Consider the following 23,126-nt stretch of genomic DNA (forward strand, 5'->3'; position numbering starts at 1 on the left):
TAGTGATGTAAATGTTAAATAACCAAATTAAAAACAACAACAACAACTTTATTTTGCGCGCTACAGGAGTGCGTCAGCGGATGTGACGACATTCACGCGGAAGTTGACATTTAGCGCCAAGTCTTGAGTTGGACAGTAACGAACATGGATGTCGCTCGCAAAATAAAGACAAAAGTGTCCGCTGGCTTCAAGATGCGGGGACTTATGCTTCGACCGTATGTATTTTGTTGACTGGTACAAGTTGTTATAAATGATTTTGGTTGTTCCGTTATTGCTGTGCGTGCAGAGACAGAGCCAACACAATGTATCTGTCACCTCACAGGACACACAGTGGTCGAAACGTTGTTAGCTGTAATAGTTTGAGGCAGGCTGTGGTTTTGTGTAGGTTTTTATGTTTTCGTAAGTTTTGTTGTAACTTGTAATACCTTTCATCTCTCAGTGTTATATTAAAATGGCTATTAAACAGCTCTCAGCATCAGCTGGTTTTAATGTCGCACAGTTATCTTAAATACTTTTTGCAGTGATTCCACTTAAGCTAAGCTATTTTCAGCACTTGAAAACATTAATGGGATTCAACTGACAATTTGCTCCCCACATTAAAGTCTATTCACAGGTCTTGGGGATTACTAATGCATATGGCTTACAACGCTTCAGCTTCAATCTCTCTCTTTCTAATGTCTCCAAAAAATACATTTGAAAACTTTTTCAGTCCACAAGTTGATAAATAAAGATTTCAAGAGAGTTTCAGATGTCTCCAGTGACAGTGTGACACTGCGTGACAAGTAGCGTTGCACTTCCTTGAGATGTGATCTGAGATGTGTCTGTAATGCTGCAGAGATGTCCTGGCCGACAGATCTTGTCCTCCAGATGTTAGTGTTTTTGACTGGGACACACCACAAGAGATGTCACATTTGGATCTCATAGTTTTGTCAGGGAAAATGTAAACTGGGATGATCACAGTGTGATTATTACACTATTTGACACATTTTACCAGCAGCAGAAAGAAAAAGAAAGAAACGACAGTAACATATGCCTGTTCTTTCATTGTGCTCCAGTGAAGCCAGCAGGTACCTCGTTGAAGTACTTGAGTCCGTCAATCCCTCTGAACTGGAGGATGTCGTTGAAAGGGTCCTGGATGCAGTGGAAAAGCAGCCGTGTAAGTACTGAGGCATTACCAGTCTCTCCAGATCAGTGTGATTCAGTCATAATCTGTGTGTTTCTTTGTTTTCCTGAGGTGTGTTTGACAGATTTTGACCACAGTTTGTTTTCCTTCCAAACAGTGTCCTCTAGTATGATAGAGCTGTCTGTGGTGGAAATTGCTGTGCAGGACTGCACTCAGTCTTGTGATGAAAGCATGTAAGTGTTTTGATCAACTGATCCCTCCATTAGTTTATATCATGTTTAAAATGAGGACGGGTGCACCTCGCGAGCTATCAGAGCTACCAGCACTTTGTTATCATAAACTCAGCAAACGTTTGTAATAGCTTTAATAAATGACTAAATTTATTAATAAACGAATTTCTTTTCAAATCACAACCACATTACTATATTATAAGGTTAATCTTTGGAGTATATATTTTTGTAATAGATGTTTCTGAATTACTTTATCACAATGCAGGAAATATGCAACACTAATATCCATGAGGCCTTTTTTAAAACAAACAAGCTTGCGTTATCAGCTGTATGTTCCTGTGGAAAATCTTACAAATAAGAATTGTTTAATTCAATTCCAGAGATAATGTTTTCAACATTATTGGCGCCTTCGATGTGCCCAGATACATCTACAGTGTGGAGCGGAAGAAATTTGTACCGTGAGTAAAAAAGCCAGTTTTCCTTTTCGTGTCAAAGTGAACCTAAAATGATATCTGTCGCTTGCGGTCGAAGTTTTAAAAGCTTTAACTTTGGCTTTTTTTATTCAGAATTAGTATGACGACCCATCCGGCCCCCAGCCTGTGTGGTTTGGCCAGAGACAAAGCTGAACTCTTCAGGGAGCGCTACACCATCTTACAGCAGGTCAGTAAGCTCTGTTCATCACCCAATTCGACCCGCTCTCTTTGCTGCTACGACTAGTATATGTCGTGTGCACGTTGTGTTTATACGGACATGTTTTTTGTAGCGGATACATCGGCATGAGCTCTTCACCCCACCTGCAATAGGAGCTGCAGTTGAAGAGGGTCAAAACAAATTTCAGGTAACAAATCTTAAACCACAGTATAAAAACTTTTTTTTTTACTTGACACCTTGCACTCATGAATACTGACTTGTTGGTCTTTAAAAGTTGGAGATTGACATTAAACCACATTTGACTGTTTTTGTTTGTTTTTGTATGATTTTGTCTTTTTAGCTCAAGACAATCGAAGCACTGCTCGGTAGCACAGCCAAACTGGGAGAGGTGATTGTGCTCGGGATGGTCACACAGCTGAAAGAGGTGAGTCAGTGAAGAAAGGGTCTTTGTTTCAGTACAATACTGGTTATTTCCATCTAGTTTCTGAAACGTTTGTTAATTTTTTTTTAAGGGTAAATTTTTCCTCGAGGACCCGAGTGGAACAGTACAGCTGGACATGTCCAAAGCAATATCCTTTCATTTGTTTGTTTGAGTGTGTCATCAAAATCCAATTTATGTTATACAATATTTTGTTACTTCCTTAAGTAGGATCTCACCAGTTTCATAATGGCCTGTACACAGAATCCTGCTTTGTACTGGCAGAGGGTAAGCTACAAAAAAACAAAATGCAATATGATTAAAACTTCTAAGTATTGTTGCACAATAACAAGTAAAGTTTGCCCCTTGTCCCGTAGGTTGGTACGAGGACTCGGTTTTCCATGTCAATGGCTTCGGGTTTCCACCAACAGAGCCGTCATCAAGCACAAGGTCAGTGGGTTGAGTTGAAAAGTGTTCAGACAATTACTTTGAATGCTTTAAAATGCCCTGTTTCTTCTTACGCACTATGTGATCCTTACTTTATTGCCAGGGCATACTACGGCAATATGAACTTCTTCGGTGGTCCATCCACCACTTCGGTGAAGGCCTCAGCCAAGCTGAAGCAGCTGGAGGAGGAGAACGAGGACGCCATGTTTGTAATCGTGTCTGATGTGTGGCTGGACAGCGTTGAAGTGATGGAAAAGCTCAACCTCATGTTCTCAGGTGTGTTACAGCATCCTGGGCTCAGGCTTTACATGTCGAGTGTCTGCATGTTATGAGACACTAATAAATTTTAACTTTGCTTTGCTGTTTCCCACAGGTTACGCTTCCATGCCTCCCACCTGTTTCATTTTGTGCGGGAACTTCTCTTCAGCGCCGTACGGAAACACACAGATCAAAGCGCTCAAAGGTGAGAGACTGTTCGGTCCCAATCACTCAAAACATGCTGGAGATATGTAGACAGCATCTCAGAATCTCATTAATGTTTCCGTTTTTAGAATCACTGAAGACTCTTGCTGACGCTATATGTGCACACCCCAACATTCACAGCAGGTAGGATCTTATGAAATTATCTTTTTGTTGTATGCTCTGTTCTGTCGTTCACTGTTTTGAATTTGAATGTGTCTGATGTGAACATGTCCATCCTACACCTGCAGTAGTCGCTTTGTGTTTGTTCCGGGCCCTGAAGACCCTGGTCCTGGCACCATCCTGCCAAGGTAGGCCCTCAGACACATCTGCTTTTTAACAACGTTGTGTTCAGTGGTTTGGACAAAATTGGATACATGTGTTTCCCTCAGGCCTCCCTTGGCAGATCACATCACGGAGGAGTTTAGACAGAGGGTGCCATTTTCTGTGTTCACTACTAACCCGTGCAGGTAAAACAAATGAGGCTTTTTATTTAATGTAAATTTATGTAAATTGTGCTCAGTTGAGTTTAGATATACACAAGGTTGATTTGCACGCCTTTGAAAGATGTGGAACCAGGCTCATGACATTTGGTAGTCTCTCTGTTTTTAGGAACTTTAAATGGCCTGCTATGTTTTCCTCATCAGGATCCAGTACTGCAGCCAGGAGATCATCATTATGAGGGAAGACCTGGTAAACAAGATGTGCAGGAACTGTGTCCGTTTGCCCAATAACAATCTTGACATTCCAAACCATGTGAGTTTTAGCTGCTCTGAGCAAACCTTCAAACACATTTTTTTGCATATACAGAAGTCATCTTGTCTTCATCCTCCTCCTCCTCCTCCTCCTCCTCTCCCCAGTTTGTTAAGACCATCTTATCCCAGGGTCACTTGACTCCCCTGCCGCTGTATGTCAGCCCTGTATTCTGGGCGTATGACTACTCCATGCGTGTCTACCCGATCCCTGATGTTATCGTCTTCGCCGACAAATACGACCCCTTCAGCATCACTAACACAGACTGCCTCTGTGTCAACCCGGTAAGAAACAGAAGAAACCCAAGTGAGGGCTCTAAAAATGACCGTTGATGACAGAAAATAACAGAAAATGACAGGAAATGATAAATGTGGTGTTTGGTACTAATACAATTTGTCAATAATTTATTTCTGCAGGGCTCATTCCCAAAAAGTGGCTTCACATTTAAGGTGTACTACCCATCCAACAGAACTGTCGAGGACAGGTGGGTTTCACTTTTCTCTCCATGCAATTTAATACAGATAACTGCAGTTTCAACCGTCACTGATGTTCATACTAATCAGTTGTCTTCTTATGTGTCCACAGCAAACTTCAAGGACTCTAAAGAAGATTGTGGATTTAGAGCTGGATGTATTTCAGTTGTTTTGTATATTGCCTCTGTATAATAGTTCTGCTTAATATGGATTTGCAATGAAGCGACTGTAGTGTTTTATTTTCTTTTGTATCTGTCTGTATGTTTTGTCATGAATAATAAAGGTTTTATTCTTTGTACTGAACATTCTGACATCTAATTTGTTAATTAATTATGGAAAGTTGGTGGAAAGTTATATTTATGGGGGGAAAATGACTTTTTCACATATAGTTAAAACCTTTTAAATCTTATTATGTATATAGTTTTATCTAAGTTTTGACATCATGATTGCGAATTTTTAATCACATAATAACGATTTTTCTCACAATTTCCTGTTTGTATACATAATTTTGACTATAGATAAAATTAATTTGACTTTATGTGTCATAATTTAGATATCATGGATCATAAAATCCTATATTTTTTAAATGCCATAATGACGACTGACCGTGGGGATGATACACATGTACGCAGGTGTCTAGTGTTTCCTGCCGACCTCACCAAGATGACGGATTTAGGGGGTCGACAATTTCCGGTCGTGCCCCCAGAACGCTTGTGATGACCTCACTTAAATGTCGGACAGCTTTTTGAATTTTGCAGACAACAATCATCTGACAAGGTACGTTAGCGACAGGTGTGGATACATAAAATTCAGATTAGCAATCGCAGGAGGGTTAGCTTCGACGCCAGCGCGGCTGCTAGCATGTTAGCGCCTCTCTTTGTTTGCGTCTTCAAGTTACCAAAACGTGCTGTGGCTGCTGGTTCCGATCTCGGAACTTCCTGCCGCGGTAGCCCAAACATTGCAGCCCTAAAGTCTCCATTAAGTGACGAACAGCTGTTGGGTGCTCGCTAGCTGGGTGACCAGCCAAATAATGTCTGGCATTTTTAACGAGGAGGAAAGCGAACAGCTAATGTTAATTTAACCTAGTAACCTGAAGGGTTCAGTTAGTAAAAGTAGGTCACCAGGAATCGTGCTGCAGAGCTAGCATGATCTGATAAATAGTTCCGCTGGTTAAGCTAGCAAGCTGAATTTTCGCCAACAAATTGACGTGGACTATTAAGTTGAAGGTATGTGTTACATTTACCAGGAAAGCTGCACGTTTGGAGAGGATATACCAGTGTTGTTGTGTCCTATTCTTTTTCCCCAGCTATGTGGAAAATCTATTATCGTTCCCTGACAGCCAGTGTTTTGAATGTGGGTCGTTAGCCCATTTCAGATCATTGAACAAGCATTCCAAAACTAATCAGGTAATCGAGTAACCCAATCAGCCAGTGTTACCCAGGGATTTCTCTTTTCTCGCTCTTTCCCTGACAGCAGACACGGAGAGCCTGACATGGCAGAGAGAATGGCAGAGATGGAGGAAGACATGGGAGATGTGCCCGCCGGAGAGGATGACAATGACTCAGACAGGGATGAAGACGACAGACTGTTTGCATGGATGGTGAATGACGATATGGACGAGGACGAGGAGGATGAGGAGGCAGAGGACGAACAGCCCTTGGACACTGAGGCGTCAGAGTCGTTTGAGTTGGACTCCCCAGCTGAGCGCAGTGGTCATATAGCAGTGATTGACAGAAACATCATGTATGTGTGGGGTGGATACAAGGTGAGGAGTTCATTTAGATGTATTTCCTGAAAACTCTTTTCTTTGTATTTGACTCCCCACAGTTTATTTAAACAACATTTTGTTCTCCCTCTCTGCACAAGAATTCTCAAAACCACGGATTCTTTGACTTGTACCTGCCGAGAAATGAGATCTGGACATACAACATGGAGTCAGGAGTGTGGTAACAGCCTTCGCGTTTAAGTTGCATCTCGATAACATCATCCTTAACTTAAATAAACTGGCATTTGCTCACTAAGAAAACAAATCCCACTTGACTGTTTTACAGGACGAAGCACGTAGCTGGCGGTAACCTGCACACGTCCATGTCGGGCAGCTGTGGGGTGTGTGTCGATGGAGTCCTCTACCTTTTTGGAGGTCATCACGCCAGGGGAAACACAAACAGGGTAGGGTTTGCTCGTTGCATTAAGCACCAGATGATTGCATCATGTGTAAGCCCTTGAGGCGTGTCGGCCTGCTGTTTGCTCACATCTTTCGGAATTCCCGTATTCTGTGTATTGTGTCCAGATCTACCGCCTGCCCCTGAGAGCTCCCAGCCTCGTCTGGGAGGAAATGAGAGATCTTAAAGGACTCCCTCCATCCTGTAAGGACAAGCTAGGGTGCTGGGTTCAGAAGAACAGGTGAGTGATGACTTGGGTGTTAAGCGGACACGTTAAATCCCCAGGGTTTCTCCTAGTGTGCTTGGGAAGTGATGATATTTTTAAAGAATGTTTTGTCTGATGTTCTTTCCACAGACTTATATACTTTGGGGGCTATGGCTACGCTGCACAAGGACCTCATCAAGGGACTTTTGAATATGATGAATCGTCTTCACTCGTGGTCTGTAAACCAAAACAAATCTCCCCATGCAGCACTGACAGTGTGGAAATATTAAGTTAATTTAGAAAGAAGAAAATCGGTCGAAAGTCTTTTTGTTTTGTTTACAGTGGGACAGCCTTGGGAGAGGCTGGAACAACCACATCCACATCCTGGACCTGGAGACATATACGTGGAGCCAGCCCATCACTACAGTAAATACTTGCACAGACGTCACTAAATCCACCTCATACAACCTAATAACTCACACAGGCTTGCATGCACACACATGTTGAGCTAAATACCTGCTCATGTTCAAACAGTATCCTCTCCCCTTTAGGAGATAATACTGTAAAAATCTAAATCTTTTACGTTGTCCGTCTTCTGTCTGTAGGGGAACACTCCGTCCCCCAGAGCAGCTCACGCCTGTGCCACGATCGGTAACAGAGGCTATGTGTTCGGGGGACGATACAAGGTGAAGAAAATTAAACTAACAATTCCGGATGCATTTCTTTAGCCCCTTAATGATGAGCATGGTTGATATTTTCTGCCTTTTCAAATGTGCAGAGACATTTTTGCATCTCTTCTGTTGTCTAATTCCACCTCCCATCCTCTGCTTGCACACAGAACTACAGACTAAATGACCTGTACTACATCAACCTGGACACATGGGAGTGGCATGAAATGTAAGCGCTGTTCTTTTAATCTACAAGAATCTTGGAAGACGTTAGTTAACAGGATACCTTTTGTTAAGGACGGGAGGGGGACTGTGCCCAATATTGACCATTTTATCTCCTAACAAGCACCAACAGCAATCCATCCTCTGTGGTTCCACCCTTGAGCATTCTCCTATTTGTGTTTTATATCGTGCTCACATTTTCCTGTGACCCTCCCTGCCTTGTTGTAGGAGCGTTCCCCAGCACGGTCCTGTGGGCCGGTCTTGGCACTCCTTCACTCCCGTGTCACCAGACCACATCTTCTTGTTTGGAGGATTCACAACAGAGAGGGAGACACTGAGTGAGTCTGATGCTCTTGTTCTGGAGTAGCAAATAACCCTCAAAAACAACCACTGGTCTCAAGAAGGTGTCTTCTGCGTTTCAGGTGATGCTTGGCTGTACTCTGTGAGCAAAAATGAATGGAAGCCTTTCAAACACAGTCACACAGAGCGACCGAGGTAAGTCTTGTAGATCAGGTTTCAGCCTAATGACCGCACACAGATCTCAGTGTGCGTTTGTGAAAGCGGACTCTTACTGTCCGCAGACATTTGTTGACATTTCGCTGTGTGTTTCAGGCTGTGGCACACAGCATGCTCCGGTCCCGATGGGGAGGTGTTTGTGTTCGGAGGGTGTGCCAACAACCTGTTGTCTCACCACAGAGCTGTAAGCAGCAAGTCGTATCTTAATCAACCATATTTTTGTACATACGTTAAAAGAGAATTGAACTTTTTTTTTTTTCCTGACAGGCGCACAGCAACGAGTTACTGGTTTTCAACGTTCAGCCCAAATCTCTAGTCCGGTGAGTGTGTGCAGAAGCAAAGACGACGCCCTACAATGTACACCTGACACTGAAATGATCTGGTTTTTGGTTTTTTTCCCCTTATTTTGTGTTCACTTTTCACACCACCCTCTCCAGTTTCTGCATGGAGACCGTTTTGCAGCACAAGGAGCGTTTGTCCAGTTACTGGGACTGCTTGCCTAAACACCTCCTGCACAGCCTGAAACAGAGAATGTCACGCGTCAACACACTGGGCTCCTAGGCCAAGAGGAAGCCATCAATCCAGACCGGAGCATTACAGGGAAATATGTTTATATGTACAGTATATACGAGATGAGCAGGTAGTCCTTTTAGAGCATTAGTTTAATGTGTGTGGACACTTGCGGGAAAAAAAACCCCCTAAGCAATAGTGGAACAGCTGTGGCACTGTTGGAAATGGTCCTGGCTGTTTATCTTACAGGTTGAGCTCTTGCAAAGCCAGTGGAACCTTTTGTTAGTTGAGTAGCAGTGCTGACAGCAGGGAGCCCAGAACTACCTTCCAGTTGTTTTTGTTCCTGGCTCAATATATTTTTCAAATGGACTTTTACTTTATAACTCATTCAGAAAAAAAGCTAAAATTGAGGAAGAACACCGAAAGAAACCCTGTGCAACAATGTATTGTGTTATTGAGGCTAAAGGGGAAAGAAATATGGTTTGGAGTTGGCAGGACTTAAGCTTTGTGAACTTCCCTCCCTCCACAGGATTATAGTTCCTCTTGTGCCCAAGGGTCGGGGGTAGAGTTCTGGTCCAAACATGCCATTCATTGTGTTTTCATTGTTCTTGCTAAAAAAAAATCAAACCAACTTAAAATGTGTCTAATGTCTTACAACTAAATTCAGCGTTCTGAGGCTGAAACAGGTTCGCTTTAACCGTGCAGATTTTTTAAAAAAATGATTCCTGTAACTAATGTTTGAGATCTTGAATGCAGACATTTCCTAGACCTTGGGTAGTTTAAGTTGTCACAGACCTAAAACTAGTGCTTCTTTACGCAAGACTATCTACTCTGAAGCCACAGAAATGTTCATTTTTATTTATATATATGAATATAAAGTAATTTATATATTTGTGAGGAAATGTGTGGGTTCTGTGTTCTCAAAGTGGCTTTTAAAGCCTTGCGATCGTCATGAGTGGCTCCTGTAGCATTTTAATTTCATCAGTGACTTAAAATACTGCAAGTGTATTGGCTGTTGAGCCACGTTGCACTGAAACGCCTCATGTCAGCAGGGCTCTGTTTGTATTTGCCTGGTTTGCACAATGTTCTGTTGGTGTTTTTTATTGTAGAATATGATGCATATTGTTTCTTTGTACACAGAGAATAAACCCATATCGCAAGATGTATCATGTTTAGCTTTGTTAATTTACATGTGTTCATTTTAGACAAATTGTTCAACAAATACAATACTGAGGGGTCTGGGGTCGCTCGTCTCATTTCTTCTTGGCAGCCAGCAGGTTTGGTGCGGACACTTTAACTTTTCCTGGCATGTTTCTGGATAGATCAGCATCCTGCAGTGTCAGAGGGGACACGGTTTGAATTGCATTATCAAGTAAAACAAACTTCAATGTAATTAGTTTGATCCCTGCCCCAAATCAACTCTGACAACCATTTTTAACATGACTAAATGATAAATTAATTCACCTTGACACTGCGGAACAGGTCTTTCTCTCTGGTCGACGACTCTTTGGCTTTCATAAAGCTGAGAACTGCAGTACGTGCAGCTGGTGGTAAGAAAATAGCATCACTGTTGATTCTGAAAGCAACAAAGCATCACGCAAAGGCTTTTAAAAAATATTAAATGAATCGCTATTCTTACCTTTCCCTTTCTTCTGAGAACCTGGTGTCAGTTTAACCTTGTGTCTGTTGAGGATAAATGGCTCATTTATTCTGTACGCTCCTCACATTTACTCTCTTACATGTAAACATTAATGTCACCTACTTGTAGCTGGTCAGGGAGGTGTATGGAGCACAGACTGGCACAGCGAACAGCAGCACGTCTTCGGCATGAGGCTGGCCCGTCAGAGAGGTAAGCAGGTTCTCTGCTTCCTGAGGCAGCGCAAAGGAAAACTGTAGTTAGGCTAACGTGATTAAAACATAACAAAGAGCAAATACTCATTTATTTTCCTTACAGAACTATTAAGCAGTTAACAGCTAAACGTTAACATTAAAAACTCACCTCTGCTCCGGGGTTGTCTGGGTCCGCCTCATCTTCCTGAGAGAGATTACAGTGTTGATAAAGGCTCAACATACTATACAAGCACATGTAGGTAGATATTAAGAAATCCAGTTCTTAGCGAAAATCTGAATTGTGTCAAGCACCTTTTCCTCCTGGTCAGCAGGAGCTGCCTCCTCTCCAGGCGCTCTCTCCTCAGTATCCTCCGCTCCTTCTGTCTGCTCTGGCTTCTTCGCTGCCGTCTCCACGTTACGAGGTTTCTGAGGTGGTTTCTGTGGGGCCGATTTCCTGACGGGTTCATCTTTCCCCTTCCCCTTCTTTCCTTTCTTCCCCTTATCTTTATCTTCCTTGGTGGTTCCAGCTGACTAAAGAAGCACAGCATTCATAGCGTTAACATTCCTATCAGACTCAGGTGCGACTGAAAACTTTCCAGATGGCTTGATGCAATACACAGTGAGAGCCTCCTCACCCCGAGCAGCTGCATCCTCAGCTCCCTGTCCTCTTCATCCTGGTCCTTGTACTTCTCTTTAATCTTCTTTAACTTGTTCTGGAGTGACAACAGGAAAGAAACACACACAAGAAACAACACGGACAGAGGAAGCTTTGCTCAAGTTCAAGATCAATCCACAATCATTATGACATGTAACTCTTAGTAACAATCTTTCAGTACTATTTCTTCCCATTTTATTCTATTTTCTATTGACTACTTTTATTTGTATTTATTTATAGACTTAACCTTGAATATTCTCGATGTTTAAGCCTTGTTTTTACAACCTGAATTTCCTTTAAAATGTGTGATTTTAAAAAGATTTGTAAACTTAAAAGCACTGTATTGTTAAAGGTGGTATGACTTTGTTTTAGATATGGTCCCCAACAACAGGACACCTTATCTCGACACTCCTCTCTTACCCTTTGGCCTCTCTTCAGCGGCTGCTGGGAGGAGCCTCCTCCACCTTTGGATCCCTGATCGACCGCTGACCTGCCAGCTGAACCCTCAGTCTTCTCCTCTGTGTCGCACTCTTCCTGTTTCTGCTTCTTCTTCTTCTCTTCTCTGGTGGCAAAAACAACACAGGATTCAATCGGTGACTGGTCCGTCAGAAATGTTAATAAATGTTACAATAAATGTTGTAAAGTGCATGGTTTGCTGTGACTTATTGTACCTTCTCTGCTTTGCAGTCATGTGTTTCCTCCCCTGCGAGTCTACCTCCACCTTTGGAAAGATTAACATTATTACAAGTGTTGTGTGATTTATGATTTTACTTCATGTAATATATGTGACCTAGGATTGTAACTTATTACCTGAGTGGTCTCTTCCTTTTTGAAACCAGGGTTCTGAGCGCTCCTAGAAATAAGGGGAGACAATTTCATGAAGCGCAGTTCATCGCCGCACGCAATGACAGTGTTTGTTTGAAGGAGCAGCAGTGGTAGCATTACCTGCTGGGCTGTAAATGAGGGAGGGAGATGGTTGTGTCTGGAAAGCTGAACTCTTCACTTTCTTCATCCTTCATCTCCTCTTCCTCTCCATTTTCTTCGTCTTTCCCCTCCTCCTCCTCCGCCTCCATGTTGTCCTCCTCAGGAACAGCGTCCAGTTCTCGACTCGCACCATCATCCCCCTCAGCTTCATTTTTAATCTTCTTTTCCGTCTCTCCATCTCCTCCCTCACCCTGATCTTCATTACCGCTGTCATCACCTGCAGCAGGCGACAGAGTCGGTTATGACACCTGACTGTTGTTACACACACCCAGTAAATACAGTGTGGCATTTCGTGTCTGCTACCTATCAGCTCCTCTCCCTCCTCCAACAGCTCAGCAGTTTTGGACGCTACATCCTCCATATCTTCCTCTACGGTCTTCACCTTTCTCTCTCCTCGGTGCCGAAACACACTCTGCTCATCGACCTGCGCAGACACAAGAGTAAAACTTAACTGTTTGAAGATGAGAAAGAGTTTAAAACGTGCTCACGATGGTATTTTACCTTGAAGAGGAATCCAAAGCCCATGATCAAGTAAGAAGGTGGCAGAAAGTTTTTCTTTCCTGGAGAGAAATAATTTAAATGTCAAACATCTACTCATATTTTTCTTCAGTGAAATTTTCATGTTCAGCATCCCATACCTCTGACCATGAAACTGCCGGTGGTTAGGTACTCTCCCGTGGGGGCAGTTTTAGACACCTTAATTTAAAAAAAAAAAAAGGAAAACATAAAATCAGTATACAGTGTCTCAGAAATATGAAATACAGACATTTTTCTAAACACGTCCAGCTGGGAAATTTGCTGTCTGCTCAATATCGATGACACACCTGATGATGATGAACCCACCAAGCGCTGGTGATGATCTTGGCATCCCAAGCAGCACTGTAGCACACAGCCATAGTGCCAGCCTCTGTCAGGGTACGTGGAGGGATGGGGTCACCTGGAGCAGGAAGGTAGAGGGAAAAAATGATGGGAAAATTAACGTCACAAACTGATGAAATTGAATCAAACAGCAAAGAGAGACTGAGGGGCCACGTGGTTTACCCGAGGGGTTTTTGATCACACAGCTGGTTGCTCCATGGAGGTCAGCATGAACGTAGACATCACCTGACAAAGTAAAGGAACACGTGAAGAGACTCACTTTTTGAAGGCACTTACTTCTGTAGAGCGTGTACTAATTTGTTACCTGCCCGGAGGTAGCGTTTGACAATCATCTCATTCTGCTGCTGATCTCTTCCTGCGATGACCAGATAATTCTCGGAGCTGATGAACCACAAGAACTTCTCAAACCTGCCAAAAAGGGGAGAAACGGTTGAGAGACTGCAAAAGACTCAACAAAAAGAAGCTGGATCAAAGTCTAAATAGTGTAGATACAAGTGTCTTACCAGTAGACCTTTCTGGCCTTTTGAATGGTGGTCACAGTCTGAACCTCTTTTAGCGTTTTATGTGTTTTTTTCTCTGCAGATTTCATGGCCTTGCAGGACAAAAACAGAAGAGCATGTTTGTTGTTTGCTTACATTTTTTCATGCCTTAAACCAAAGGTGTCAAATGAAAACAGCTTTCTTACCTTATCTGCTGCTTCGATGGTTTTTTGTTCCTTCTTCTCAGCGCTGCGTTTGAAGTCATAGTATCTACCAAAAAGAAGCACAATGACACTGCTGTAAAAACAATTCTCCTGCATAATTCTCAATTCTGTGTCTAAAGGATTACATGCAAACCTACTTTTTGGCATTGGCGTAAGCCGACAGGCCAAGATCCACATCCACTAACATGGGCTTGTTCCTTTGCAACTTCTTGCTCTGTCCTCTGTCTTTATTCTTGTTTTTCTTCCCTTTCTCCTCTACCACATCTTTTTTCTCCTCCTCTTCCTGGTCTTCCTCAGAAATATATGGATTCCTAGGGGAGAAAAGTCAAATGGTGTAAAAAAATAAATAAAAATGAGCTGAGACGTCTTTATCAGTGATGGTCTTACTTTAAAAGCATGGTGATATGGTTGGTCTGCAGCTTCAGATCCTTGATGGCGCAGGCCACAGGGTCACCGGCAGCTTGTGCCTCTTTGACTATAATGCCGATCTCTGTCCAGTCCACCTGATTGGCCAGTGCACTGCGCACCACCTGCAGCGCCCTCTCTACCACAGGAAGGTTAATCTCCACCAGTTCACCCTTTATCCGGTCGATCTCCTGCAACACGAGATGGGATTTCTTTCATATGCAAGGTCGAGATCACTTTTCTAAGTATGGGAATGCAGGTGCCATTAAGGGTTTACGGCACACAAATCCAAAGGTTGCCTATGACGCTGACCTGTGCTTGGTGCAAGGCCTCCAATCTCTGCCCGTGGTCCCTCTTAACATTTTCCAGCTTCTTCAAGGCCTGTTTCTCCTGATGCAAGGCCTTCATGTCAATCTTCTGACTCTCCATCTTAGAAAAAAACTCATCCACTGCCTGAGTGAGAGAATCACACTGGATTCATATCACATTCTTGCACAGAAGGGTGAATTTACTTGAAAAATTAAACAAATAAGCTCATATTTACCTTGTCAAAACTATCAAACTCCAAATAGGGGTTCTTTGCATGCTGGGCAAAAAGAAATGGGTGGAATTCATCATATCTGTAAGTAGACATCATAAATGTATTAATACAGAACCAGCTAAAAAAAACTAGGTTTGGTATTTCCATATGAAACATGCATTACACAAAACAGGACTTACGTGAGGAGTTCTTCACTGGGCTTGCCAGGAGTTAAGCTTGGTTTCTTCTCACTCTTTTGAATGATGTAACCCTTTAATTAAACAAAACAGACTTTGTGGCTTTAATAAATCCAGTAGAGAAAGTACAAAGTACTTTTCTTAAAATTAAAATAAAAAACACTGACAAAACAGATCTTACTTTGCCACTGAAGTTCTCAGTCTTTTCCATATATGTTTCAGCAATCTGCAGAGCTTCCAGGATTTTAGGAGCAACTGCAAGAGAGAATGGATTTACAGAAGAGCAACATTGCAAATAAAAAAAAAACAAACATACAATTTAAAACTGGAACCATACTCCCAACAGCTCTACTGTACCTTGGGCAGCATCAGCTTGGTTGTCAATTTTAACAGAGCCCGACAATCCCGCCTCAATCAAACTGTGCTCAATCAGAGTGGCTCCATAGGCTGGAGAGGTGTGTGGAAATATATTATTAAAACATGTTAAGACATTTAAACTACAGGGAAATGTGTTTCTGTTTTAGATTAATAATCAGTGTCCTTGCTACTTACGGAGGTGAGGGTTTAGGACCCTTTTCACTTGATCCCCATTCTGTGCACCACTGAGGATTTCAGTGAGTCTACATTTAAAAAAAGCATCAAGAGAAAACTACTTTACACTGATATGAGGATAATATATAAATGGAGGTCCATTTGGGCCACAAACTCAACAAGTACACATAAAGATGCGGTTACCTCTCTAAACTGAGGAGAGGTTCGGGGGGTCGGGCGCTCTCCACAGGGTACCGCTCTCTCACAGCAATCTTAACATCCTCTGCCTCTGCTGTGCGAAACCGCAGCAGATTCAGGATGGTGTACTCGTGGTCTGCAAGAATGATGTTGCCCTGATGATGGATACGGACAGACCGACACATACAAATTAGTGTATATCATTGCAGTGGTTTGCTATGATCTGTACAAGACACACAGTTCGAATCATACATCCTCACAACATTTTCTCACCCTGTCGTACAGTTCAATGATCAGGTGATAGGCAGCCTCATCTGAGCCAAACTGGATGTCAATAATCCTGTCAATCCCGAGTTGCTTAACCTGCGTCAACCGACGCGACTTCAGGTGCTTTCGACACTGTGGAGAAAGTTGTTTTCAAACATTCAGTTTCATCATAACTGATCCATAAATAGACAATAACAGAGCTGATAAGGAAATTGTGGAAAAACGAAAATATACTGATATAAATATCAAATTTAGGGATAGACAAAATAGGTATCCTGTCAAACTGTCTGGTTGAAGTTCACCACACCAGACTTGAAAGAAACAGGAGTTTATATGAAAAGTCTCAGTGAAAGCAGAATCACAACGCAAAATATTATCAAAAAAAAATTAGAATACAGTTAAAATCTACTTGTAAAAAATGGCAATGTGTCTGTCTTATTAAATAGGCAACAACATGTTCTTACTTTCATTGCAAAGCCTGAAGGCATCATGTTCTTGGGCCATTCGAAGTCTGTAGAGTGAATTCGTGTCCCAGACTCAACCAGGAGAACAGCTTTGCTGTCAGGCCTGAGAATCAGCACGACATTTGGTTAAACATACTGTTGGAAGGAATAGAAAGTATATTTACAGAAGTGACAAACTTGAACTTCTGTTTCATGCTATTTTATTCCAAGGAAAATACTGCACTTTTCATTTCACATGTACTTGACAGCTATTGGATTCAGATTTTAAAAAAACAAAACATGTGGTGAGCTAACACAACATGATGCACTGTTAAAGACTGTATAAACTGAGCTAAAATGAAGCTTAGATATACATGCACCAACAATAATAATGAATGTAAAGTATAATAATTCAGCACTGATAGACCCCCTCTCTTGCATAATGCATACTTTCACTTTATTTAGTAATTCAGAAACGACAGTGGTAATATTCACTTTCTTACACTGATTATAAACACAGTTATGAATGCATGACTTGTATTCATGACTTTCTTCATGTGCTAACTAACAGCTGTGAACAACACTACAGTGGAAGTTTTGGATGCAAGTTTTCAAACTGTACTTACTTTTGAAGCCGGATGAGATACGTCTTATTGTCGATGTCATACACGTTGTATACTCTCATGCCGATGTAGCTGTGAAGAAATAAAAATAAAGCAAAGCAAATAAATGAATGGCTGACAAACATCTGTACACAAAGTCCACTTTAACGATGCTAGGTTAGCTTAGCAACCCTGCTGGGGGCAACAACACAAAAAAAACACCTACTTGGCATTGACCTCGGCAATAACTGCCCTGATATCCACAGTGGTGAATCTTGTCTTCATGGTGGCAGAGCAGGTGACAACAGCTAGAGAAAGAAACGTAAACACTGAGGCAAATAATTCACATTTCTAGTGCAACATCAGCAAGGGAAACATGCAGGAAACTGGCGAGCATGCGCAGACGGTATATCGTTACGGAAGCCGACGCGGAACAAAAAGGAGCAGGCCAACGCCTTTTAGACACAAGTGCGATAGTAATGCGTGATTTTTTGAATTCTCACCGGTGCCTGGTACCGTTATACGACAACATGAACGAGTGGAGCAGCAACCGTGATTTTGAAGGGACTGTTATGGATAATTTTTTCAATAACTTGCACTACTCAAACTGGCTTATTGGCGTGAAAAACATGGCAAGCCTTCAAAATGCATGCAAACCACCACCTAACAATAGAGGAAACGTTGTGGACGCGGGGAATAACACGCTGCCTAATGGAAATACACCCGAGCAAGTGGTAACCCCCAACCACCTCAGGAAAGAAGGTAAGCAGGTGAATTATGTGGCTGTAAAAGGCGTAAAGTCGTGTAAAATATAAGGCCCCGCGGCGAATAATTCTGCTTGACTGGCATTTTTTTCCCTTTCTTACACGGCAGGGCATATTCTGCGGTGTAAATGCTTTTAATTGAGGCTATTTTCAGCGCAGGAGTTTGTAGTCTCCTCCACAGGTCAGGGTGCAGGGCGAAGGCGTGCTGCGTTACCAAGGCGACGGTCAGCCAACTCGCTAGCAAGCGTGGCTAAGCTAGCACCCGGAAGTCAACTGTCGTGTCCTTTTGACACACCGACACGCAACCCCCCCCCCTTTTGTCTTTTTTTTTTTTTTTTTTTCCAAATTTTATTTTTGTTTTTTATCATCGAAATGCTTTAAAACGCACCGTCCAGATACGTGTGTTATGGATACTCGATTTGAAAGATTTGAATGTGATGACAGGTCTCATATAACAGAGGGTAATGTTAACACCCTCATGATGATGATCTGCTTTTGGAATGCTGGCTTTCACATTTGATCAAATAATTTTGATAGCTGTGTGGAAAATTGTTAAATCTAAAGATGTGCTTCTCTCTTTGATCAATCTATAATATAATTATTGAAATCATTGCTAGTTGCAGCCCTCTTTTAAATTCAATGTGACATATGTATTACTTAAGTCAAACCACTGAAAATTGATTAACATTTTTAATCAAGAATGCCAAAAACACACTGGTTCCTGTCTCGAAAATGTTTAATATTAGCTGCTTTTTTGTCTTCTATGACAGTAAACTGCATTTTGGGTGTCTTGAACTGTTTAATGGACAGAACATTTAAATGTGCCATTTTGGTTCTGGAAAATCAAGTTTTTCCTTTTTTTTCTGACATTCTTTTTTAAACATTTACATTTAAATCCCTGTTCATGCTCCATAGGATGTTTTAATATCAAAGGATTGATCAAGAAAACAACCGGCAGACAAATCCTTAATGTATATACACATTAGTTGCAGCCCTATATGAATCTAGCCCTAGCAGTGAATCAGAGGGGAAAAAAATCCTATTCCATAAGAATTTTGGGCTTGAACATCCAAATAGGATTCACCTGTGCAGATGTTTTAGACCACATGCTGCTGCCAGTAATATTATAGATGTTTCTGTAAAACATTACCTTCTATTATTCTTCTTCTTTGTTTTTAATTGTCATGCAGGTTACAAAGCAATTAAGAAAATCGGGCAGGGGACATTCTCAGAAGTGGTGAAAACTCTGAGCCTTAAAGATTTGAAGTTCTATGCATGTAAAACATTGAAGCAGACAATTAACAGGTATGTATTCTGTGACCGGATGACCTATGCACAGGCAATCAGTGGTGCATTTCTTGAGCCATACGTCTGTGGACCCTTGAAACTTGAGTCAGCAGCTTGTAACCCCCTATGCCTCAAGTGTCCTATCACATGTCATCTTTCTCCAACTTTGACCTTGTTATGATGAGGTGTACCTGTGCAACCATTCATCATGTTGAATTTTACATTTGCATCATGTTCCTGTCATTTTAAGCTGTGACCCATTAGTCCTCGTCCTCACTGCACATGTTTTCATGCAAAGTCAGCAGATATGCAATCTGACTAAACAATTAACTCTATTATATGTAAACACCTGTCAAACGAAATGTGCAAATGTCACCTGTTTTCCGTCATCAAGTCTGGAGCAGGCCAAAAACCTGCGGGAAGTCCAGGTAATGAGGAGACTGAGCCCGCATGCAAATATCATCCAGCTACATGATCTGATTTTGTGAGTACTGGAGTGTCATTTATTGTAAAGTTGTTGTATTGCCTAAAGCAAGTTTCACCTGGCATGTCATACTAATGTAATACGGTGTTTCAGCAACAAAGATACTGGAACTGTGTCTCTGATTTGTGATCTGATGGAGATGAACATCCATGAGTTCATACAAGGTAAGTTTGTGATTATGAAAAGCATTATGACAAAATCATTATAAGGGTAACATGGAAAGATGGAGATGTCGTCTTTCAGTCAAGTTACTGGCTGATGTTAGTTCTTTATTCCTTGCAGGAAGAGAAAGACCACTGCCTGACCATATGGTACAGAACTACATGTACCAGCTTTGCAAGGCACTTAAACACATGCACAGGTAGTTATGAAAGCGCTTCAGTTCACACAAGACGGTAAAATAAACACAACATTACGTATGCTGTCATTGTTTTCCCCAATATCACTCTTTTTTTGCTGCAGCTATGGGATCTTTCACAGAGATGTGAAGCCAGAAAACATCCTCATCAAAGTGAGATGCATCATGACCATAATTTGCTTGACAGAAACACAACAGCGGCACTCTTACATATTTTAACACTTATTTTGCAGCAAAACAGTCTGAAGCTTGGTGACTTCGGCTTGTGTTTGAGCGTGTCCTCCAGGCCCCCGCACACCGAGTACATTTCCACGCGCTGGTACAGAGCCCCAGAGTGCCTGCTCACCAGTGGGTACTACGACTATAAGATGGACCTGTGGAGTGCTGGTTGCGTCTTCTTTGAGATCATGAGGTACCTCTGCAGGGAGAGGGCACAACATTTCACCTGTAGTACCTAAATAGGACAACAGTTTGTGGGCTCATAAGACAAGACTGATTATACTTGATTATATGTTAAGTTTTCATTCTTTGTTGCTCTGAGAAATCTTTTCTGCCACCAGTTTACACATGGTAAACAATTGTTGTGTTAATACCTTTTGTTGTGGCTTAAAGTTTGTTCTATACCCATGTGTGTTTTAGTTTGAACCCTCTCTTCCCTGGAACCAGCGAGTTGGACCAGGTTGATAAGATCCACAACGTGTTGGGGACACCAGATCCAAGCATCCTCCAAAAGTTCAAGCGGTAGGTGTTCCTCGTTTTTATAGGTCAATTGTAATCATCTATTTTTTATGTGTTTATAAGTTATGACATCTCATTGTTTTTGTCTGGCAGATCTAGAGCAGTGGATTTCAACTTCACCCCTAGAAAAGGCACCGGTATCTCACGGTTGATCCCCAGCTGCCCTGCTCCGGCTCTGTCGCTGCTCTATCAGATGCTTGCCTATGACCCCGATGAACGCATCAGTGCAGCAACAGCCCTGCAGCACACATGCTTTAGGGAAATCAGGTAGACCATGCATATCAGAAACAAATCACAACCTTGTAGCATTTGAATGAAATTTGCATGACAATTGCCAGGTTTGTTGACCAGCGATGGTCGGGGCCGGAGGCATTATGTTTTCAGGTTGTTCATATGTCCATCTCGTTCTTGTTGATGCAATATCTTAAGAGCACCTTGAGAGAATTTCTTCAGATTTGGCACAAATATCCACTTGGACTCAAAGATGAAATGATTAAAATTTGATGGCCAAAGGTCAAGGTCATTTAGAAAGCACTTTTTTGGCCAAGAGAACTCACCAACCATAGCTTTAATAAAAAACTAAAATTGAATAATTATACCCTGCCCATTTTAATAAAAGTATTGCCTTTTTCTCCCAGGGTGGCAGAGCAGAATCCAGACTCTCCTCGAAGACTTTACAGTACTGTATCCCCAGACCACATCTGGCGCCCAAGGCACACAACTTTAATGAGTGTAAGTCAAATTTCTAATGGTCAGTGTTGAAGTCAACTGAACTGAAATGTCTAAACTGATTACAACTGGTACCACTGTCATCTTCCCCTTAACTTTTTACACTTATAAATAAAAAAAAAAGTTCTGTGTTATATTCAGGGAAAAAAGAGCAATGTCAAATTAATATAACTGACCAGGGGCCATAAAAGTGCTGTCATTACGGATTTGATTTGGCATTCAGGCTGCATTTCCTCTCTTCACAGCCCCAAGATGAGTCACACTGCACAGCTTTCAAGACCTTCTACTTGCGACATCTGGATAGGAAACGTAGAGACTACTGAAAGCCAAACACACTGTTAAAATGGCCTTTTAAAAACAAGAGAGACTGTATTAAAGAAACGCAATGTGCACTCCACACAAATGATATAAAGTCTGTCATATTACGTTGGATTATGAGTGTGTAGTGTAGTTATGACCCCAGTTTCACTTGACTTAGGCAGGTGTTACATGTTTACAATTGTTGATAATTATTCTTCAGTCTGAGCCTATTGCACAAGCAAAGCAATAAGATATTAAACATGTGAACAGCTGTTTACCGGGTTGATTAAAGGGTGAAACTTATTTATGAGAGAGCAGGGTCAGTGCCTCTAAAAAGTAGTCACTCTTCAAGAAGGAGTAGTACTTTCAGACAAATCTCCAGTGAAAAAATAGGGAACTGTCATTCTGGGATGGGAAACAGTAGGGCAACAGTCTTCCTGTATAAAGTTAAACAGCATTCACATTAAGTACTTTGCAATTATTCAAAGGCACAGCATTGTTTTTGGTGAACTAGTTCACAGGGCGACACTTGCATAACCACCTGCAGGCAACAAAAACCCAGAATGTGAATAGCTGATAAGAAAAAATGACTTGCATTTCAGATTAATGGTGTATGTGAAAACATCTGTGTTTGCAGATGGGGCCTTAAGAAAGTCCTGAATATTTTTTTTTTCTGTAATGCTTTGTTTATAATGTAGCTTGACCACCTCCTCACTTGAAGCGTTGTGGCTTAAAAAAAAAAAAAAAAAGAGGAAGAAGATGAAATATTTCCATTTCATTCAGAGCTGTGAGCTCATTAACACTAACTGTGACTCTGTCTGCACTTTATTTTTGCTGGTTATTGTGGCACATAAAAAGATGAGAAAAAAGTCAAGTATGTGTGATGTTGTGATTAACTTGTCTGCACAACCTCCTGACACAAAAAAATTGAGATCAGAATGATAAGAATTGTGATTTCTTTTTGTTATAGAGTTTGAAATATGAAATGTAATCCACCTTAAAAATATATCTGCCTGACTAACTCTGTCTAGTTCACTGGACTTTTCATGGCACCCACAACAACTGGTAATTATCACACACGAATCAAATATATAATACTGCAGAAATGTCAAATGGGAAAAGACTTGTTAGTTGTATTTCAAGTTTCTCATGACAAATCTTTGCTGTGACTTTTAATGATGGTCAAGTGTGCAGGATTTAGTGGCATGTAGTAGTGGTGTTGCAGATTGTGACCAACTGAGCACCCCTCATCACACCCTCCCACACGTTTGGCTGATGCAAAAAAACACTAATGACTCTGTCTAGACTAGAGTCTGTGTTTGGTTTGCCAGCTCTGAACTCATTCCAAGGTAGCAATTCATAGTTTCTGATGATAATAAACATAATTATGAATGTTTCATTTGTAAACTGCCCCT

At 41.6% G+C, this 23,126-nt stretch overlaps 4 protein-coding genes across 7 annotated transcripts; 3 read left to right on the forward strand and 1 right to left on the reverse strand.

The window, feature by feature from the left end:
* Positions 1-65: 65 nt before the first annotated feature.
* On the forward strand, positions 66-4,862 carry pole2 (polymerase (DNA directed), epsilon 2). Its single transcript, XM_037072762.1, has 19 exons — positions 66-215; positions 1,056-1,156; positions 1,281-1,356; positions 1,734-1,811; positions 1,920-2,013; positions 2,117-2,191; positions 2,345-2,428; positions 2,517-2,573; positions 2,662-2,710; positions 2,800-2,872; positions 2,973-3,145; positions 3,243-3,332; positions 3,421-3,475; positions 3,580-3,639; positions 3,721-3,798; positions 3,976-4,084; positions 4,189-4,365; positions 4,498-4,565; positions 4,667-4,862. The coding sequence occupies exons 1-19, from the start codon at positions 145-147 to the stop codon at positions 4,683-4,685; spliced, it is 1,587 nt and encodes a 528-aa protein (XP_036928657.1). The 5' UTR covers positions 66-144; the 3' UTR covers positions 4,686-4,862.
* Positions 4,863-5,169: 307 nt separating this feature from the next.
* klhdc2 (kelch domain containing 2) lies at positions 5,170-10,001 on the forward strand. Of its 4 annotated transcripts, none has more exons than XM_037125222.1 (14): positions 5,170-5,331; positions 6,028-6,319; positions 6,421-6,500; positions 6,606-6,723; positions 6,845-6,957; positions 7,072-7,156; positions 7,264-7,347; positions 7,527-7,607; positions 7,760-7,818; positions 8,040-8,149; positions 8,234-8,306; positions 8,424-8,511; positions 8,595-8,647; positions 8,765-10,001. In XM_037125222.1, the coding sequence occupies exons 1-14, from the start codon at positions 5,285-5,287 to the stop codon at positions 8,886-8,888; spliced, it is 1,407 nt and encodes a 468-aa protein (XP_036981117.1). In that variant the 5' UTR covers positions 5,170-5,284; the 3' UTR covers positions 8,889-10,001. The 4 variants fall into 4 exon arrangements, with proteins under 4 accessions (XP_036981117.1, XP_036981118.1, XP_036981121.1 ...); XM_037125223.1 differs by having other exon boundaries at positions 6,031-6,319; XM_037125226.1 differs by lacking the exon at positions 5,170-5,331 and adding an exon at positions 5,361-5,780 and having other exon boundaries at positions 6,031-6,319.
* LOC119034333 (nuclear export mediator factor NEMF-like) lies at positions 9,995-18,127 on the reverse strand. Its single transcript, XM_037125220.1, has 33 exons — positions 17,918-18,127; positions 17,278-17,359; positions 17,076-17,144; positions 16,471-16,573; positions 16,013-16,138; positions 15,746-15,894; positions 15,563-15,630; positions 15,368-15,457; positions 15,192-15,265; positions 15,014-15,084; positions 14,838-14,913; positions 14,606-14,746; positions 14,276-14,484; positions 14,026-14,199; positions 13,871-13,934; positions 13,689-13,777; positions 13,490-13,593; positions 13,348-13,410; positions 13,131-13,243; positions 12,945-13,002; positions 12,808-12,866; positions 12,610-12,730; positions 12,268-12,523; positions 12,133-12,175; positions 11,994-12,043; positions 11,743-11,884; positions 11,303-11,380; positions 10,980-11,198; positions 10,837-10,872; positions 10,600-10,706; positions 10,477-10,520; positions 10,302-10,381; positions 9,995-10,168 (listed from the first exon to the last, which is right to left on the reverse strand). Exons 2-33 carry the CDS (start codon positions 17,334-17,336, stop codon positions 10,091-10,093), a joined length of 3,213 nt encoding a protein of 1,070 aa, XP_036981115.1. The 5' UTR covers positions 17,337-17,359; positions 17,918-18,127; the 3' UTR covers positions 9,995-10,090.
* On the forward strand, positions 17,505-22,585 carry LOC119034336 (MAPK/MAK/MRK overlapping kinase-like). The gene is made up of 11 exons (XM_037125227.1): positions 17,505-17,813; positions 19,006-19,120; positions 19,497-19,586; positions 19,680-19,750; positions 19,869-19,947; positions 20,049-20,097; positions 20,178-20,356; positions 20,584-20,685; positions 20,776-20,949; positions 21,321-21,414; positions 21,657-22,585. Exons 1-11 carry the CDS (start codon positions 17,531-17,533, stop codon positions 21,732-21,734), a joined length of 1,314 nt encoding a protein of 437 aa, XP_036981122.1. The 5' UTR covers positions 17,505-17,530; the 3' UTR covers positions 21,735-22,585.
* Positions 22,586-23,126: the final 541 nt, after the last annotated feature.

This window comes from Acanthopagrus latus, chromosome 16, assembly GCF_904848185.1.
Source record: "Acanthopagrus latus isolate v.2019 chromosome 16, fAcaLat1.1, whole genome shotgun sequence".
In the NCBI taxonomy this organism is placed as follows: Eukaryota; Metazoa; Chordata; class Actinopteri; order Spariformes; family Sparidae; genus Acanthopagrus; species Acanthopagrus latus.